This window comes from Bombina bombina, chromosome 2 (assembly GCF_027579735.1).
Source record: "Bombina bombina isolate aBomBom1 chromosome 2, aBomBom1.pri, whole genome shotgun sequence".
Taxonomy (NCBI): domain Eukaryota; kingdom Metazoa; phylum Chordata; class Amphibia; order Anura; family Bombinatoridae; genus Bombina; species Bombina bombina.
In genome coordinates, this window is record NC_069500.1 from 170,277,634 (window position 1) to 170,297,871 (window position 20,238).

General features: G+C 37.6%; 1 protein-coding gene across 1 annotated transcript in view; it reads right to left on the reverse strand.

Moving 5' to 3' along the window:
* The window catches only part of LOC128646891 (leukemia inhibitory factor receptor), an 82,336-nt gene that overhangs the window by 9,123 nt on the left and 52,975 nt on the right, over positions 1-20,238 (reverse strand). The window contains exons 6-7 of the mRNA XM_053699698.1: positions 18,682-18,778; positions 14,836-14,917 (exon numbers count right to left, since the gene is read on the reverse strand). Coding sequence (XP_053555673.1) covers positions 14,836-14,917; positions 18,682-18,778 — 179 coding nt within the window. The remainder of the gene's footprint in view (positions 1-14,835; positions 14,918-18,681; positions 18,779-20,238) is intronic.

The following is a 20,238-nucleotide window of genomic DNA, read 5'->3' on the forward strand; positions in this document are numbered from 1 at the left end:
GTGCCAACCTTGACAGTGAGCATCTGTGGGCTTTGTGTGAAAGCAGTGTGCAATGTGGACTAACCTTGCAATGGTACGTACAAGCCTTGTCCACTTGGAGAAATGTTCAAAGCGTTGACAGCCCAAGACGAGTCTTTGTTCAGTTCTGGTGACAAGGGTTTTTACTTCAGGACGAATCTCTGGATAGTTGTCAGGTTCTAGAAGACTGAAGATATCAGCTGTGGTTTCTTCTGGATGATCAAGCAGGAATCCAGGGCCTGTTAACCAAGAAGAATTTGCAAAGACACTTGCAGACACTGGCCTGGTGGCATGATCTGCAGGATTAATTTCAGATGGAACATAATGCCATTGTTTGGGCTTAGATGATTTCCTGTCTTCAACTGACAAGGCTATTTTGTTGTCATCACTTGTAGTACAAAACACTGTGGTACCCAGATTGTCATCACAAAGGATAGGAGTAACATCAGGTATTTGGATGATGTCAGGAGGCTTCTCCCTTACTTCATGATGGCGAGAGCACTGTTTGAAGTGGGATGCACATCCATTTTCTGATATGTAAGTTTTGAAGGAGTGGATCTCAGATGACGTACGCATACTATTCAAGCATACATCGCCCACTATCACCCAGCCTAGATCAAGTCTTTGTGCATAAGGGGCATTGTCAGGTCCATTGCACTGCTCGCGTACTTTATGTACTCTGAGAATGTCTCTTCCTAGTAGGACCAAGATTTCAGCATTCATGTCCATTGCCGGAATCTCATCAACAAGGTGCCTTATGTGAGGATGGTGATAGGCAGCCTCTGGAGTAGGAATCTCTTCCCTTTCGCCTGGTATCTGGTCACACTCGACTAATGTTGGTAGGGGTATGCCTTCGTTTCCTTTGATATGAGAGACCATGAATCCATTGGCCCTTCTGCCAAAGGCCTCAACACGACCAGAGCAGGTTCTGAGAGTATACAGTGTTGCATGACCCTCTATGCCGAAGATCTCAAAGAATTTAGGCTTAACCAGGGATCTGCTGCTCTGTTCATCTATTATAGCATACATCCTAGCAACTTTCTCAGGTTGATCCTGTGGGCAAATCTTGACTAGACATACCTTGGCACAGCATTTGTAGTCTAAGCCTTCTCCACAGACTTCTGTGCATGCAGAGGAAACACTCGCTGTGACTGGAGCACGACTTTGTTGCTCCCCGCCATGAATTGAGACAGGGGTGGAGTCAGTTAGCTGCTGTGGGTTGTCTGGAAGTGGAGTAGGATGCATAGCTGTAGCATGTCTGTCGCTACTGCATTCTGTGCACTTTATAACATCTTTACAGTCTTTAGCAAAGTGACCATAAGAAGCACAACACCTATAGCATACTCCAAGTTTCTGGAGAATCTCCCTGCGCTCTTGTAAAGTCTTTGCCCTAAGCCTACAACATTTCTTAAGAGGGTGAGACTTCCTGTGAATAGGGCACTGACGATTAGGGTCTTTATCTCTCTCGCCTGAGTCACTCTGGTTTGCAGGAGAGGATACGGGTGATGAGATGTCTGTCCTTTTAACAGACATTGCTCTATTAAAGTCTCTACGTTTAGCTGCCGTGTTATCATACCTTGATGATGTTGGTAAGGATGATGAAGCAGGCAAGTTGGGTTCGCAGAAGCTGAAGCTGGGATCGTTTCTCATCCAGACTTGATCGCTGATGTACCTGCAAAAGTATGAAAATGGAGGAAAGGATACGTTATAGTCTCTTTTGTATCTTGAGCCCTGTTGTGCCCATTTCTCTTGCAGGTTATATGGCAGTTTAGACACCACAGGATTGACACCATGAGCAGTGTCCAGAAAGCTTAGTCCAGGTAGACGTGGGTCTGTCTTTGCCAACTCTAGCTCCATGAGGAGGTCACTTAATTCTTGGAGCTTGCGATAGTCTTTGTTTCCTATTTTTGGGAAGTTTTGCAGTCTCTTGAACAGAGCGCTTTCTATGGCTTCAGAGCTACCATAGGCTTGCTCAAGTCTTGCCCATGCAGCAACAAGGCCTGAATCTGGGTGGTCAACATGTACTGTTCTCAGTCTTTTAACACGATCTGCGGATTCTGGCCCCAGCCACTTTATGAGCAAATCAAGTTCCTCCTTGGTTGTAAGGTCGAGATCAGCTGTAGCAGCCTTGAAGGTTGATCTCCAGGCCCTGTAGCTCTCTGGACAGTCATCAAACCTTGAGAGGCTTGTGTTAATGAGCTCACGGCATATCATGTATCTGGCAAAGTCAGTCAAGTCTGATCTCTCACTCTTTGGTGCCAAAGTAACTTGAGGAACCCCTTGGGTGTGAAAGTTCTTTGGTGAAGAAGGGTGAAGTTTACCAGGATAAAATGATGTTGCAAGAGCATTCAACTGTGGTGTAGTCTCTAAGGCTTCTGCTGGCTGTGGCTTGAGCTGCGGCTTGTCACTGGAAGTCACCTTATTGTCAGCGGGAGGTGATGCGGTTTGCTGCTTAGATGCACTTGTGTTGTAGATTTGAAGAGGCTCAGGCATTTGGTGCTGAGAGGTCTCTGTGTTGAGATTGAGAACGATGGTGTTAGTAGTAGGCACAGGAGATGACTCTGTATCGTTGCAAATATTATGCTTTAGCACGTATTTACTAGTGCGTTCAACTGGGTCTTACAGATCTGCTGGGATATGGTAATCTGAATTAGTACTTTCTCCCATTGCTTGTTCAAGGACTTTCAGCCTTGCTAGGGCTGCTGCTTCTTTCTTTTCCATTTGCAAAACCATTATTTGGGAATCCACCTCTGCTTCCTGGGCAGCCCTTTGTGCTTTCTGGGCAGCCCTTTGTGCTTTGCTTTGGGCTTCCATTTCTGCTTGCTGGGCAGCCATTTGTGCTTCCTGGGCAGCCCTTTGTGCTTTGCTTTGGGCTTCCATTTCTGCTTCCCTTCTGATAAAGGAGCTTTGCACTTTTTTTGATTCCGCATCAGCTGGGGCCTCTATTAGCTTGTCGCTTAATGTTGAACTTCTGGAGCGAGAGGATCTAGAAGAACGTGCAGTGAGCTTAGTTGATGTGGATCTATGAGATCTGGTCTCCTGCAGTTGAGCAATACGGAACTCTGCCTTTTCTTTAGCCGTTTGCACTAAGAGATATCTATGTTGGTCCAGTGCATCAGTCCTAGTCAGTTCTGCTGAAGAGTCCTCTATATTAAAGTCCTGTAAGAAGGCTGTGTATTTTGCAGACAGCCGCTGGTAGCGTTCATACGCAGCAGATAGGTGATCTATAGAGTCTCTCAATTTGGCTGGTTGATCATTAAAGTGTGACAAAACTGACATGCATTGTGAAGTTCTGTCCCATAGGTCTGACAGATTGCTGGAGAACTCATCTCTAGTGCAGTGTGTTGGTTTTATTGTACGTTTGGGTCTTACACTCTGTTCAGCAATATCTGCAGGATCTGCTCCCTGTATGTCTGTGGGTTCAGAGGCATGATGTATCTGCGTAGGTTCGGCTATAAAAGAAGGCTCAGAGCCTTGTCTAGACATTTTTTAAATTTTTGCAAAAAATGGTACTGTCTCTTTAAGAAGGCAAACAGCAGCTTAGACAGGTGGGGTAACAGTTCAATGCAGAGAAACAGTTTTCAACATTCAGATGAAGTCCAGTAAACTTGTGCGACATGTGCTTTCACAAGATGGCGGATGACCCTGAGCTTGATTGCAGATTAAACACACACATATACATAGCAGGCTGTAGGAATTCTATACATCTTTTGACTATTCTGACTCAGATAGTTGTAATAATGATCTATCCCTTGCTGAGACCTCTATGCCTGGCCTGTATAAGAAGATACAATCACTGCAGACAGTCTTTGTCAGATAGCTGAACTCACCAATACTTTGTCAATCCACAAAGTTGCTTTATTCTGAATATCAGGTTACAGCAGATAATGAATACAGCAGATGAATGAATGGTTAAAGTATTTTGCGGTCAAAAGATGATACTGATCGTAGCTTGCAATGTATTAACATGAGTGCTTGTTACATGAGGCTGTTAGCTGCAGCCATGACACAGGAAAAACATCATAAAACTACAAGGACGGAGTAATACACAAAAAGGAAATGCATAATAAGGTCAGGGGTAAGATACTGGAAAAACAGGAGCATTACCAAAAAGTGTCAGTAGATGGCAGTACAGAACAAACACAGGGAAGCCTAGAAACAATGACATAAAATATATGATTTCTTAACTATAACAACATGAACATAACAGAGGCTATGTAATATTCTATGCCTCATTGAGGCAGCACATATATGTATGTGTTAATATGTGTATATACACATATTAATACATAAATAGATATGTATATAAGCATATACATATATATTTACAGGGAAAACACAGTTTCCATAGACTGCAATGTAAAGGCCTTTTTTTTTTTCTAACACCGCTCAGCCACCACTTTTAGCCCTATATAACTGCTTTTTGCAGTTTTTTTTATTAAAAAAATTAAAGATGCTACTATCTTTATTTTTTAATTAAATATATTACACTTAATTTTGGGGGCATTTGGTGAACATTTATAAAATTAAACAGAGATCTGATCTCTGGTTAATTTTATGAGCACTAATTGCTACCACAAGCTTGTGGTTCAATTACCAGCCACTTATAAAGGCTGGTTATTAATCGTGCGCCTGTAAACGTGAAAATTTGCCCGTTTGAGGGTGCGCAGTAAATTAGCGCTCCACTTGTAATCTAGCCCTCTGATTTTTAATTAGAAAGGGAAGTATATGATATGCCTTTTACCTCTGTTTCTACAGAATGTGTTTCCTATGTGAGAGAAACTTTAAGTTTGGAAAATTATCCTTCAAGTTCATTGGTATAATCATAAGTCCTTTTTTTGCTGTAGAATATCCAGTGTCTAATGTTATTAAAGATTTTTTTGTGTCATAGTTTGAAAAATTTAAGAAACAAATATTGGTCACTGACATCATTTCAAAGATGTTTCCCTTTTCCCTAAAGCAGTATCAGAGTTATTTGGAGAACCTGATAAGGTTGCTGCTTCTATTCCACATTTATCTTAAAAAAAAAAAAAAAAGATATTTCCTACAGACTCAGGGTCCTTCAGAAATAATAGAACTGAGTCTGATTTAAAACAATGCTTTCTAATGTTCCATCCTATATTATCAATGTTTTCTGTTACCTAAGCTGCAAAAACTTGGATTTCATCTTTTCAGGATTCCATTTCTTATCATGCTAATGTAACTTTTACATTTTTATTCTAAAGCAATTAATGAGCTATTATGTTTAAATTCTAGAAGCATGGTGAAAGCAAATTTAGCTTGTAGAGTCCTTTGGTTGAGGTATTGGAAATCAGATTATGGATCCAAGGTGAATCTATTGTGTCTTCAGTTGGATCCAGTTATTTTCTTTGGTAAATCTTTAGCAGATTTAATAGCCAAGACATTAAGGGGGGATTCCTTTTCTATCTATAGTTATAAGAAAAAACCTGCTTGCTTTTTTATCATAGATCCTAATCACCAAGAGCTACCTCTTCTAAATAATTGTTTTCTTTTACAAAAATGCAAGGTTTGTGTTATTTCTTCCAGTCAATTCCTGTGGGAGCATGAATCGCTCATTTCATGATGGGGCTCAGTTTTTTCAAGATTCATAAGTCAAGAAGATTGTGTCCGGATATATGTTTACATTTTGGAGAAACCCTTCAGGGCATTGTTTCATAAGTCTTCTATACCCCGCAATCAGGGCAAGAAAACAATTATTCATTAATATGTAAACCAGCGTCTTCATTTTCAAGTAATTCAAGGTTTTGTGACTCAGCCTCAAGGGTTTTATTCTAAGCTATTCCTAATCATGGAAAAGGATGCAAGGTGAAGACCTGTCTTAGATCTCAGGGCACTCAATCAGTTTTTGAGACCAAAAATATTAAAGATGTGGTCACTTCCCACAGCAATATCTCTCTTTCCACCCGGAGTTTTCTTTAATATTGATGGACTTAAAAGATGCCCATTTACACATCCCTATAAATGTGGCCATATGCCCTTTCTAAGGTTTACAAAAGGAGATTGTCACTTCCAGTTTGTGGCTCCAGCACTCACAGAGGTTTCACCAAACATGTTGTGCCTTTGGTAACAGAAATAAGAAAACCTTATTTGGACAACTTGCTGCTAATTGCAGAATCAGATAGTCAGGCACTGCTTCATATACACCAAATACTTCAAATTCTGCAGAAGCCTTCAATCAAGTCACAAGTTCCTCCCTGGAATCTTCTATTGGTTACTGATGCCAGTTATGTCCTGTTCAAGAAGCAGTTTATTTCTGGGCACAGTCTTCAATACCAGGTGTGGAATTGTCTTCCTACCACACCATAAGATGGAAAACTTAATCATGCATTAGTCAACATTTCTAGCCCACATTCATCTTTCAGCAAGAGAGTGGTTGAAGTTTTGGGGGAACTGGCATCAGCAATACATCTAGTAAAATTGGCTCATAGGTGGATTAGGCCTTTTCTGGTATTTTTCCTCAAACATTGGGACAAAAGTCTTCCTTAGTAAATTATTTTCCCACAGACCATGCAACAATACCTGAAGTAGTGGCTTTAAAAAATCAAATAGATCTCAGGGACTGATACTCTCAGAACCACAATGGAAAGGGGTTACAATTGACTCCAGCAATTATGGTTAAGGAGCACTTTGCCAGGTTTATCAAGTCTAAGGAAAAGGAGCAAGAAGCAACCTGTTCTCCCATCAAATATATTAAAAATCACAGCAATGTTCAAGCATTATAATTCTTTTGTTACATCTTTCTGGGTCAAACTGTAAAGATTTTTGTCAGACAATAGGACAGAAGTACCATGCATCAGATTTCAAGGAGGAACAAGAATTGTGATAGTCCTGAATGAAATAGCTCCAATTTTCCGCTTGCCTCAAAAGAATTTAGCCCAGATCACAATAGTTCATCTTTTAGGTCATGTCAATGTAGAAATGGATTAACAAAGTGGATTATCTGATTAAATTTACAAATCAGTCTTTTAACCCCTTAATGACCACAGCACTTTTCCATTTTCTGTCCGTTTGGGACCAAGGCTATTTTTACATTTTTGCTGTGTTTGTGTTTAGCTGTAATTTTCCTCTTGCTCATTTACTGTACCCACACATATTATATACCGTTTTTCTCGCCATTAAATGGACTTTCCAAAGATACCATTATTTTCATCATATCTTATAATTTATTGTAAAAAAAATGATAAAATATGAGAAAAAAATGGAAAAAACACACTTTTTCTAACTTTGACCCCCAAAATCTGTTACACATCTACAACCACCAAAAAACACCCATGCTAAATATTTTCTAAATTTTGTCCTGAGTTTAGAAATAACCAATGTTTACATGTTCTTTGCTTTTTTTGCAAGCTATAGGGCCATAAATACAAGTAGCACTTTGCTATTTCCAAACCATTTTATTCAAGATTAGCGCTAGTTACATTGGGACACTGATATCTTTCAGGAATCCCTGAATATGCCTTGACATGTATATATTTTTTTTTAGAAGACATCCCAAAGTATTGATCTAGGCCAATTTTGGTATATTTCATGCCACCATTTCACCGCCAAATGCGATCAAATACAAAAAATCGTTCACTTTTTCACAAACTTTCGGTTTCTCACTGAAATTATTTATGGCATAAATGGTTGTAAATTTTTCTCTGGGATCCCCTTTGTTCAGAAATAGCAGACATATATGGCTTTGGCATTGCTTTTTGGTAATTAGAAGGCCGCTAAATGCCGCTGCGCACCACACGTGTATTATGCCCAGCAGTGCAGGGGTTAATTAGGGAGCTTGTAGGGAGCTTGTAGGGTTAATTTTAGCTTTATTCTAGTTTAGCAGACAACCCAAAGTATTGATCTAGGCCCATTTTGGTATATTTCATGCCACCATTTCACCGCCAAATGCGATCAAATAAAAAAAAAAGTTCCCTTTTTCACAAACTTTTTATTTCTCACTGAAATTATTTACAAACAGCTTGTGCAATTATGACATAAATGCTTGTAAATTTTTCTCTGTGATCCCCTTTGTTCAGAAATAGCAGACACATATGGCTTTGGCGTTGCTTTTTGGTACTTAGGCCGCTAAATGCGCATCACACGTATTATGGCTAGCAGTGAAGGGGTTAATTAGGTAGCTTGTAGGGAGCTTGCAGGGTTAATTTTAGCTTTAGTGTAGAGCTTAGCCTCCCACCTGAAACATCAGACCCCCTGATCCCTCCCAAACAGCTCTCTTCCCTCCCCCACCCCACAATTGTCCCCGCCATCTTAAGTACTGGCAGAAACTGCCAGTACTAAAATAAAAGCTATATTTGGGCTTTTTTTTAAAAAAAGAAAAGGCATATTTACATATGCTGCTCTGTAGGACCCCCCTTTAGCCCCCAAACTGACTGATCCCCCACCAAACAGCTCTCTAACTCTCCCCCTCTGTCTTAATGGCCGCCATCTTGGGTACTGGCAGCTGTCTGCCAGTACCCAGTTTAGAATAAAATTGGTGATTTTTAAATTTTTCCCCTTTTCTGTAGTGTAGCACCCTGCCGCACCAAAGACCAACCCCCCACCCCCTCCTAGATACCTTCGATTTATATATTTTCCCATTAAAATACCCCTTTCTCAAACTTTTATACAGTTATATTTTCTGTAGTGTAGCGTTCCCACCCGCTCCCGCCCCGTGCACGCGCCTGCCCGCCGCCCCCGTGCACGCGCGCGCCCGTGCGCGCCCCCATCGGCTCTGCCCCCGATCCCACCCCCCTCTACATTACCCGGCCCATCGATGGCCGCCCACCCGCCTCCCAAGTCGGCTCCCACCCACCAACGATACCGGCCATCGATGTCCGGTGCAGAGAGGGCCACAGAGTGGCTCTCTCTGCATCGGATGGCCATCTAGCGTTATTGCAGGATGCCTCCATATCGAGGCATCACTGCAATAACCGGAAAGCAGCTGGAAGCGAGCAGGATCGCTTCCAGCTGCTTTCCACACCGAGGACGTGCAGGGTACGTCCTCAGGCGTTAACTGCCTTTTTTTTGAGGACGTACCCTGCACGTCCTCGGTCATTAAGGGGTTAAAGAATTGTCAAGATATGGTGCTTTCCAGAAGTGGACATGATGGCTACCAATCATAACAGTCAAGTCAGAAAATTTTACTGCAGATTCCCATCTCCAGGAACAATGGGAATAGACATATTCACACAGACCTGGGAGCTTTAGGTGAGCTATGTGTTCCCTCCAATTCCTTTCATTCCTTGTCTGTTGAAAATTATAATTTGCTGTTGGCCCAGGAGGCCATGGTTTCCTTTTGTTTCGACAGTTTGCAATTCAAACTAATGTATTCAAAAGAAGGCTTGCATTAGGGGCCCCTTCCTCATTCATTTCCTCAGAAACTGTGACTTGCAGCTTGGTTACTAAATGTACAACATATTGTAAACTAAATATCACAGAACTGGTTATTCAGATCCTCTGAAAACAAGAAAATTCTCCACATCCAAAGCTTATTATAGGATGTATGATATAATTTCTACATGGAATGTCCGATAGAATAAATGTACATTTATTATACTTTTAATTGATATACTTCATTTCCTGCACAATGGCTTTCATTATGGTCTTTCAGTAGCCTCTCTCATAGTAAAAGTTTCTGCAATCTCTGCAGTTTCAGGAATTTGCTAGGCACAGGATTCTGTCATAACGTTTTTTCAAGCCTGTGCACACATCAAGCCTTCAATCAAGTCATAAGATCCTCCCTGGAATCTTCCATTGGTTCCTGATACTTTCATGAAATCGCCTTTTGAGACACTTAAGTCAACCTCTCTTTGGTTTCTTGAGCTAAAGACAGTTTTTCTGGTGGCAATTACTTAAAGGGACACAGAACCCAAATCTTTTTCTTTCATGATTCAGATAGAGCATACAATTTTAAGCAACTTTCTAATTTACTCCTATTATCAATTTTTTTTCGTTCTCTTGCTATTTTTATTTGAAAAAGAAGGCATCTAAGCTAAGGAGCCAGCTAATTTTTGGTTCAGACCATGGACAGCACTTGTTTATTGGTGCTGTCCAATCAGCAAGGACAACCCAGGTTGTTCACCAAAAATGGGCCGGCATCTAAACTTACATTCTTGCTTTTAAAATAAACATACCAAAAGAATGAAGAAAATTTGATAATAGGAGTGATTTAGAAAGTTGCTTGAAATTGCATGCTCTATCTAAATCACGAAAGAAAAAATCTGGGTTCAGTGTCCCTTTAAGCTCAGCGAGTTTCAGAATTACAAACCTTATCATCTGAAGAAACATTTTTAGTCTTCCATAAAGATAAAGTTGTCTTAAGAATAGTCCAAGAATGTTTGCCTAGTACTATTGAGCCTGCCTTGATGTGCTCTTATATTGAAAGGAGCTAAGTTTTAACACTAAGGCCTAGATTTAGAGTTTGGCAGTAGCCGTGAAAACCAGCGTTAGGCTCCTAACGCTGGTTTTAGGCTACCGCCGGTATTTGGAGTCAGTCAGGAAAGGGTCTAACACTCACTTTTCAGCCGCGACTTTTCCATACCGCAGATCCCCTTACGTCAATTGCGTATCTTATCTTTTCAATGGGATCTTTCTAACTCCGGTATTTAGAGTCGTGGCTGAAGTGAGCATTAGAAATCTAACGACAAAACTCCAGCCGCAGAAAAAAGTCAGTAGTTAAGAGCTTTTTGGGCTAACGCCGGTTTATAAAGCTCTTAACTACTGTGCTCTAAAGTACACTAACACCCATAAACTACCTATGTACCCCTAAACCGAGGTCCCCCCACATCGCCGCCACTCTATTAATTTTTTTTAATCTGCCGACCGCCACCTACGTTATACTTATGTACCCCTAATCTGCTGCCCCTAACACCGCCGACCCCTATATTATATTTATTAACCCCTAACCTGCCCCCCACAACGTCGCCGCCAGCTACCTACAATAATTAACCCCTAATCTGCCGACCGCCACCTACGTTATACTTATGTACCCCTAATCTGCTGCCCCTAACACCGCCCACCCCTATATTATATTTATTAACCCCTAATCTGCCCCCCTCAACGTCGCCTCCACCTGCCTACACTTATTAACCCCTAATCTGCCGAGCGGACTGCACCGCTACTATAATAAAGTTATTAACCCCTAATCCACCTCACTCCCGCCTCAATAACCCTATAATAAATAGTATTAACCCCTAATCTGCCCTCCCTAACATCGCCGACACCTAACTTCAATTATTAACCCCTAATCTGCCGACCGAATCTCGCCGCTACTGTAATAAATGGATTAACCCCTAAAGCTAAGTCTAACCCTAACACTAACACCCCCTAAATTAAATATAATTTAAATCTAACGAAATAAATTAACTCTTATTAAATAAATTATTCCTATTTAAAGCTAAATACTTACCTGTAAAATAAACCCTAATATAGCTACAATATAAATTATAATTATATTATAGCTATTTTAGGATTTATATTTATTTTACAGGTAACTTTGTATTTATTTTAACCAGGTACAATAGCTATTAAATAGTTAAGAACTATTTAATAGCTAAAATAGTTAAAATAATTACAAAATTACCTGTAAAATAAATCCTAACCTAAGTTAAAATTAAACCTAACACTACACTATCAATAAATTAATTAAATACAATATCTACAAATAAATACAATTAAATAAACTAACTAAAGTACAAAAAATAAAAAAGAACTAAGTTACAAAAAATAAAAAAATATTTACAAACATTAGAAAAATATTACAACAATTTTAAACTAATTACACCTACTCTAAGCCCCCTAATAAAATAACAAAGCCCCCCAAAATAAAAAAATGCCTTACCCTATTCTAAATTACAAAAGTTCAAAGCTCTTTTACCTTACCAGCCCTGAACAGGGCCCTTTGCGGGGCATGCCCCAAAGAATTCAGCTCTTTTGCCTGTAAAAAAAACACATACAATACCCCCCCCCCAACATTACAACCCACCACCCACATACCCCTAATCTAACCCAAACCCCCCTTAAATAAACCTAACACTAAGCCCCTGAAGATGTTCCTACCTTATCTTCACCTCACCGGGTATCACACCGATCCGTCCTGGCTCCAAAATCTTCATCCAAGCCCAAGCGGGGGATAGACATCCATCATCCGATGGCTGAAGAAGTCCAGAAGAGTAGATCCGGACCGGCAACCATCTTCTTCCAAGCGGCATCTTCTATCTTCATCCGATGAGGACCGGCTCCATCGTGAAGACCTCCAGCGCGGACCCATCTTCTTCCGGCGACGTCCAACTGAAGAATGACGGTTCCTTTAAGGGACGTCATCCAAGATGGCGTCCCTCGAATTCCGATTGGCTGATAGGATTCTATCAGCCAATCGGAATTAAGGTAGGAAAATTCTGATTGGCTGATGGAATCAGCCAATCAGAATCAAGTTCAATCCGATTGGCTGATCCGATCAGCCAATCAGATTGAACTTGCATTCTATTGGCTGTTCCGATCAGCCAATAGAATGCGAGTTCAATCTGATTGGCTGATCGGATCAGCCAATCGGATTGAACTTGATTCTGATTGGCTGATTCCATCAGCCAATCAGAATTTTCCTACCTTAATTCCGATTGGCTGATCTTGGATGACGTCCCTTAAAGGAACCGTCATTCTTCAGTTGGACGTCACCGGAAGAGAATGGGTCCGCGCTGGAGGTCTTCACGATGGAGCCAGTCCTCATCGGATGAAGATAGAAGATGCCGCTTGGAAGAAGATGGTTGCCGGTCCGGATCTACTCTTCTTCCCGGATAGGATGAAGACTTTGGACCCTCTTCTGGACTTCTTCAGCCGTCGGATGATGGATGTCTAGCCCCCGCTTGGGTTGGATGAAGATTTTGGAGCCAGGACGGATCGGTGTGATACCCGGTGAGGTGAAGATAAGGTAGGAACATCTTCAGGGGCTTAGTGTTAGGTTTATTTAAGGGGGGTTTGGGTTAGATTAGGGGTATGTGGGTGGTGGGTTGTAATGTTGGGGGGGGTATTGTTTGTGTTTTTTTTACAGGCAAATGAGCTGAATTCTTTGGGGCATGCCCCGCAAAGGGCCCTGTTCAGGGCTGGTAAGGTAAAAGAGCTTTGAACTTTTGTAATTTAGAATAGAGTAGGGCATTTTTTTATTTTGGGGGGCTTTGTTTTTTTATTAGGGGGCTTAGAGTAGGTGTAATTAGTTTAAAATTGTTGTAATATTTTTCTAATGTTTGTAAATATTTTTTTATTTTTTGTAACTTAGTTCTTTTTTATTTTTTGTACTTTAGTTAGTTTATTTAATTGCATTTATTTGTAGATATTGTATTTAATTCATTTATTGATAGTGTAGTGTTAGGTTTAATTGTAGATAATTGTAGGTATTGTATTTAATTAATTTATTGATAGTCTAGTGTTAGGTTTAATTGTAACTTAGGTTAGGATTTATTTTACAGGTAATTTTGTAATTATTTTAACTATTTTATCTATTGTACCTGGTTAAAATAAATACAAAGTTACCTGTAAAATAAATATAAATCCTAAAATAGCTATAATATAAATATAATTTATATTGTAGCTATATTAGGATTTATTTTACAGGTAAGTATTTAGCTTTAAATAGGAATAATTTATTTAATAAGAGTTAATTTATTTCGTTAGATTTAAATTATATTTACTTAGGGGGGTGTTAGTGTTAGGGTTAGACTTAGCTTTAGGGGTTAATACATTTATTAGAATAGCGGTGAGCTTCAGTCGGCAGATTAGGGGTTAATGTTTGAAGTTAGGTGTCGGCGATGTTAGGGAGGGCAGATTAGGGGTTAATACTATTTATTATAGGGTAAGTGAGGCGGATTAGGGGTTAATAACTTTATTATAATAGCGGTGCGGTCCGCTCAGCAGATTAGGGATTAATAAGTGTAGGCAGGTGGAGGCGACGTTGTGGGGGGCAGATTAGGGGTTAATAAATATAATATAGGGGTCGGCGGTGTTAGGGGCAGCAGATTAGGGGTACAGAGGGATAATGTAAGTAGCGGCGGTTTACGGAGCGGCAGATTAGGGGTTAATAATAATATGCAGGGTCAGCGATAGCGGGGGCGGCAGAATAGGGGTTAATAAGTGTAAGGTTAGGGGTGTTTAGACTCGGGGTACATGTTAGAGTGTTAGGTGCAAACGTAGGAAGTGTTTCCCCATAGCAAACAATGGGGCTGCGTTAGGAGCTGAACGCGGCTTTTTTGCAGGTGTTAGGTTTTTTTTCAGCTCAAACAGCCCCATTGTTTCCTATGGGGGAATCGTGCACGAGCACGTTTTTGAAGCTGGCCGCGTCCGTAAGCAACTCTGGTATCGAGAGTTGAAGTTGCGTTAAATATGCTCTACGCTCCTTTTTTGGAGCCTAACGCAGCCATTCTGTGGACTCTCAATACCAGAGTTATTTTAAAGGTGCGGCCAGAAAAAAGCCAGCGTTAGCTACGCAGGTCGTTACCGACAAAACTCTAAATCTAGCCGTAAGAGAGCCATATATAATACAGATACATTTTATTTTTATTTTTTAAATCAGAACTTTATTAATTGAGAAGGGAAAGTCTCCACTAGCTTAACTGTTAATTCTAAATTTAAATTATTACAGGAACAGAAGAAGAAAACTGCAATAGGCTTTAAAATATTCACTTTTATATAGAACACAGAAAAAAAAAGCTTATTCTAGCAATCCGTTTATGTGCTAGTTCAGTGCATTGTATTCAAGTATTTTTATTCATACATTTTTTGGTAAAATTAATAAAAAAAATTAACGTAATGTTTGGGTACAACAAATACCTTTCCAGTCATTTCTTCATGTATCTTAACAATGTTGCTGTACTTTGGGTTAGGAATTTTTGGAAAATAGTACTCCCTCGCTCTGAAATTCAAACATAATATAGTAAAAGATAAACTCATAGCAAAGTGTACATTTTATACAGTTAAACAGCATGTTAAAAATGACAAACATGATAATCTCAAAGTTTTTATGGAAAAGCATAATTATAAAAAAAGGACAAATATTTGATGAATTTATATGGATGTTGAAGGCTTATCAAACATACATTTTTTCCGAAAATAAAATTGTATATTTTTAGTATATTGAATGTAATATTCAAATGTCAATCATAGCATGCAATTTAATAAATATATTTAAAACATTATCTGTATGATTGTTATTTGAATCATGACATTCTGTTTTTGTAATTTTCTCTCTGAAAAATTCAACAAAATATTTTAATAAATAAAATGTTGAAAATTCACATTCAGCTGTTAATTTTGAAATGTTTTACTTTTTTATTATTAAATAATACATTTGATATTTTACAGTTAATGTATTATTTTTTAAGCTATTTTTTTCCAAAATATTTGAATGGTAGAATACATATCAAGATGACCATTCTTTCTAGGATTTTAGTGTCATAACAAATACTTTTTTTTATTCTTAGTCCTGAATATCATAAAGACTGTTGAACTAATCAATGCTCTGTGTAAATTAATGACTAATTCCAGTCCCCATGGATCTCCGATAAGCTTCTTAACCACTCATGTCAGCTAATGATATTGTCATATTCAGAATTACTGAGGGGCTTTAATGTCAGAACCATTAGAATATACTTTACCTTACACTGCACATTAAAACACAAAGAGACAGTCATACTGGATTACATGTTGTACAATTACAATTCAAAGCACATTATTATCCATTGTGTCCTGTTATACATATCCAGATTTTAGATATTAATTAAAGTATTTTTGCATAAGTAAACAACCTTGTTATATAATAATACGAGTTCCAACTTTAAAGAATACATTATCTACCAGTAATGGTTATTCATAATTGCCCCATGAGGTGTCATTGCTAATCAAAATATAAAGATAAATAATGTGCATATGAATAGGGCCACAAAAATGTAACATTTGTCCAACTCAACTTGTGTATTAATAGTAATCTAACTTATGATTAATCTTTTGTAATATATAGTATGTTATAATACAAATGTTGGATAAAATATATAGGCCACACATCCTATTTAATAAAGCAGAAATGGAGTGGACATCATAGAAACATGTTGATAGCTTTTTTTTACTCCATATTGTTCCTTGGCACTGAGTTAATACAAACAATCATAAAATGGTCATGACCAGTGCTATAGATCAGATCCCTAGATCTTGTTTTTAATAATTGTTTATTGAGTCTACATTAACAAGAAACCTAGTTTTTAAATGCAAATCTTTATTTCTAAAGTGTCACAATTAAAGTATAGACTTTACTGCATTTGATTAATTAGGTACTATATGTCATTTTAATGAATTTTTGCTCTGCAATTTATGTACAATTTTTATTGATACTATTGTAATTCTTACACATTAGTTTTGATGCTGCATTTTTATATTGTTTTTCTTTGCAGCAGGATCATATTTAATGGCTTTTTAAATACTTATATAACTATAATGTTTTTACTACTCCAATCTCTCACAAAAATACATTTATTAATTTATTTTCATATCTATATCACTTTTTAACATGTATAACCCCATGCACATTCACTCACTTTTGTTTGTGAATTTGAGATTATATCTCATGACGCAATTATTGGTGCATTTCAAATTTCTATAATAGTTCACAATAATATTTTATTTACTCTATATATTGTCATATATAGTAGTGTTATGATATAGTAATTCATGTTTTATTTGTATGTTGTTTTACTGGACTTCAATCTAGTTTTTCATTTTCATGCAATTATTTTCAGTTTATATTTTTTATAAAATGAAACTCATTTTGTGTTATTATTTATAATTTTCTGTTTACTAGCAGATTTGATATTTTTAATTATTTTTATTTCTATTTTATTTAGTAAGCTGATTTTAATTTGGTCACTTTATCATGCGAGTATCAAAATATTTTTTGTTGGTTAATTTTCATCATGTGATTTTATTTTTATTTTCTGACTGTCTGAATGTCATTTGTGATAGTTTGAGCTCTATTTATTTTGCTATCAATGGTTTTTCTGACCATATCTTGGTTTTACAGTATTCATTTTGTGACACCAGTAATAGATGTCATTCTTACACTAGTATTTTTATTTATATATTTTATTTTATATGGCTTACATTTCCTAGAGTGGTTCTATACTGCACATGCACTGTGAGGAGCTTTGTAGTATTTAAAGGGACAGTCTAGTTTAAATTAAATGTTCATGATTCAGATAGGACATACAATTTTAAACAAATTTCCAATTTACTTTTATCATCAAATTTGCTTTGTTCGCTTGGTATTGTAATGCAAAGTTGAATTTTGTCTTTAGTGTCCCTTTAAACACTAAACTTTGATTCAGGCAGAGCATGTTATTTAAAAAAATAATAATCAACTTTCCAATTTACTTCGAGTAGCAAAATGTACACAGTCTTTTTATATGTACACGTTCTGAGGCACAGCTCCTACTGAGCATGTGCAAGAGTTCACAGTATATACGCAAATATGTGTTTGCCAGAAAAAAAAATCTAGTACTCATCTGAAATTCAGACTGTTATTGCGTTGTGTTTTTATTATGCATTTGTTAATTATGCAAATATACTGTATTTAATGGTCCTTTAACTAGGAAATTGTGAAATCCCAGCCTGCTTTTATTAGTGCCATGGAGGTGTGTCGTATTGTGATTAATACTATGATTTGATCATTGTAATATTTCTCCGGTGTTACATGTATGTGCCATGTAGCGCCCTCTTTTTTCTTTGTTCATTCCCTTACATTTGGAAGCTGCAACTATGAACATTTTGAAAAATAGGTGGAATGCATTCTTTTATTTTTGTAGGAGAGGATGCTGTTTATAGAAATGTGCTGTTGTTAGCTGTTAACATCTGTATGAGAAATTTGTAATTGTTAACACAAAATTGATGCATATAATGCCAGACATCCCAACTCTCCCTGAAGTTCAGGGAGTCTCCCTGATTGTAATAGCGGCTCCCTGATGCCAGCAAATGGAATGCAATCTCCCTGAAACTCCAAGTACTATGGCCCAATGTGGCCCAAATCCGAAAAAAAGTGTTTCTTTAAGGAATGCCTTTAGTTGCTGGGACGTTATAGAACCCTCAAAGCATGCATCAGTAACCAAAAAGCCCCCACTGATTTTAATAAAATAAAAACACAAATACTACCTTATTTACTGCACGTAATTAAACTTCGTATTCTAAAATATTTAAGCATTCAACAAGCGTATGATCACTGGAAAATAGGTTTGTTGTATGTGATTGTGCAATAAAGCTACTTTTTTAAATGTGACTTAAGTGGGAATCTACTTTAATGATAAGTCTCTATCTTAAAAGGTTTCAAGGTGTCCAATATATAACTGGGAGGGTGGGGGGGGGGGGTGGCGGTGCAGTAGCGGGTGAAGCCACCTCCCTGAAATGAGTTTTTGCAGGTTGGGATGTCTGTAATGCACTACCGTATACATAGTTTTCTCAAAAAACGTCACCAGGTACATCATACAACTACAACATACTCAACATCAAGGCAAAATAGATAGAGCTGCCTTTTGACTTTAACAGTGAATCTTAGCATTGCAAGTACTTTTCCTAATATTTATCCTAAATTTGCATTCATAATGAAAGTTACTTAGAAATTTAAATTTGTGTACTTACCTGTGAAAAATATATACACACAAAGTGACGGCTAGAATTACTACAAATACTATGCCAATGCATGTAGAGATCACAATAGTTTCAAATTCATATTGGGCTGTAATGACAAAAGAAAAAAAAATATAAAATGCACATAGCATGGCGTCTAATAGCACTAAAAGAAATATATCAGGAATATATAGTTTTTTCTAATAGGTATTAACCACAAATACAGGTGAACAAATTGTAACTTTTAAGCTCCACCCATTGTAAAAAACGTTATTGTTTTTGATCAGTAGCCATAGTATAAAGTACAGCCAAAAGTTTCGGTTCCAGACTGTTATTCAATGATAATGTTCTGTTGGAACCTTTTGCATTATTACACATTTATTAAGACCATGTAGAACACTACTCAGAAAAATTACATTCTCCTGTGCCTCCTCAAGGGTAGAAATTAAAGGGGCAGTAAAATTGTTTTTACCTTATTGTGTTTCCAATGACTTGTTATACCAGCGACAGAGTATAAAACATATGAGAAATTGCTTCTTTATGTTTAATGTTCTATATGAAATAGCTGTTTACCCCATCAAAAGCAGATGAGCTTGCAGATCTTCTTATGTTATCACTTCTTCTACACACAAATGCTTAGCTCTGTTTGTATACTAAATCCTAATACTTAGGTCTCGATATTCAAAACATTTACAGACTGACAAAAAACTGCCTGCTTCGCAGTCCGCCTGTCGATATATTCCAAAAAAGGGGGCTGACAAGTGAAATATATCTCCTGTTGGGAATAATATGGATCGGGGCTTATGCAAAAGTCAGCCGACAACGCCATTCATCAGCACTGTCAGCGGGGGGGCCTGTATCTGAAGTGATCCTACAAAGCACAGACAGAGCCTTTACTGAAAAAAGTTCTCTTTATAGGAACACTTTAAATAATACATACCTAAACTAACTGTAACAAAACCTACACTACCTGCCTCACACTGGAAAATCTCATCACTGAAAAGGTGTTGAGACAAATATAGCTAAAACGCTGTACCTAACCTGCAGGGCAGCGCTTGAAATATAACGCACTACTGGCAATGTTAGCACATTAAAATGCAGGTTACTCCCCTAGAACACCCATCTAACTTCCACATAACGCTTATCTCTACACCATGTCTGTGATCTAACTTAGTAAGACAAAAAAACTATTATAAACTATAGGAACTATGTTGATACCTGTATATACAATATTTAAATTACATGCAATTTCTTGTATAATGCATATTATTTTAAGTACTGATTTTAAAAAGCTTTTTTTCCCGTGTTCTTTTTATTTTAAACATTTATATTTATTTTTCTAAATATTATTATGTTATAAAAGACAGCAGCCTCAACTTTATAGTGTTACGTAACTGCCTAATCTTTGCAAAGCCAAACAAGTACCATTATGTAAAGCTACTGACTGATAAAATTATATTTAGAAAAACAAATATTAATATTTAAAATAAAAAAGAACATTGAAAAAAAACCCTGTGATTAAAAGCTAAACAATACTTAAATTATGCATTATACAAGAAAATGCATACA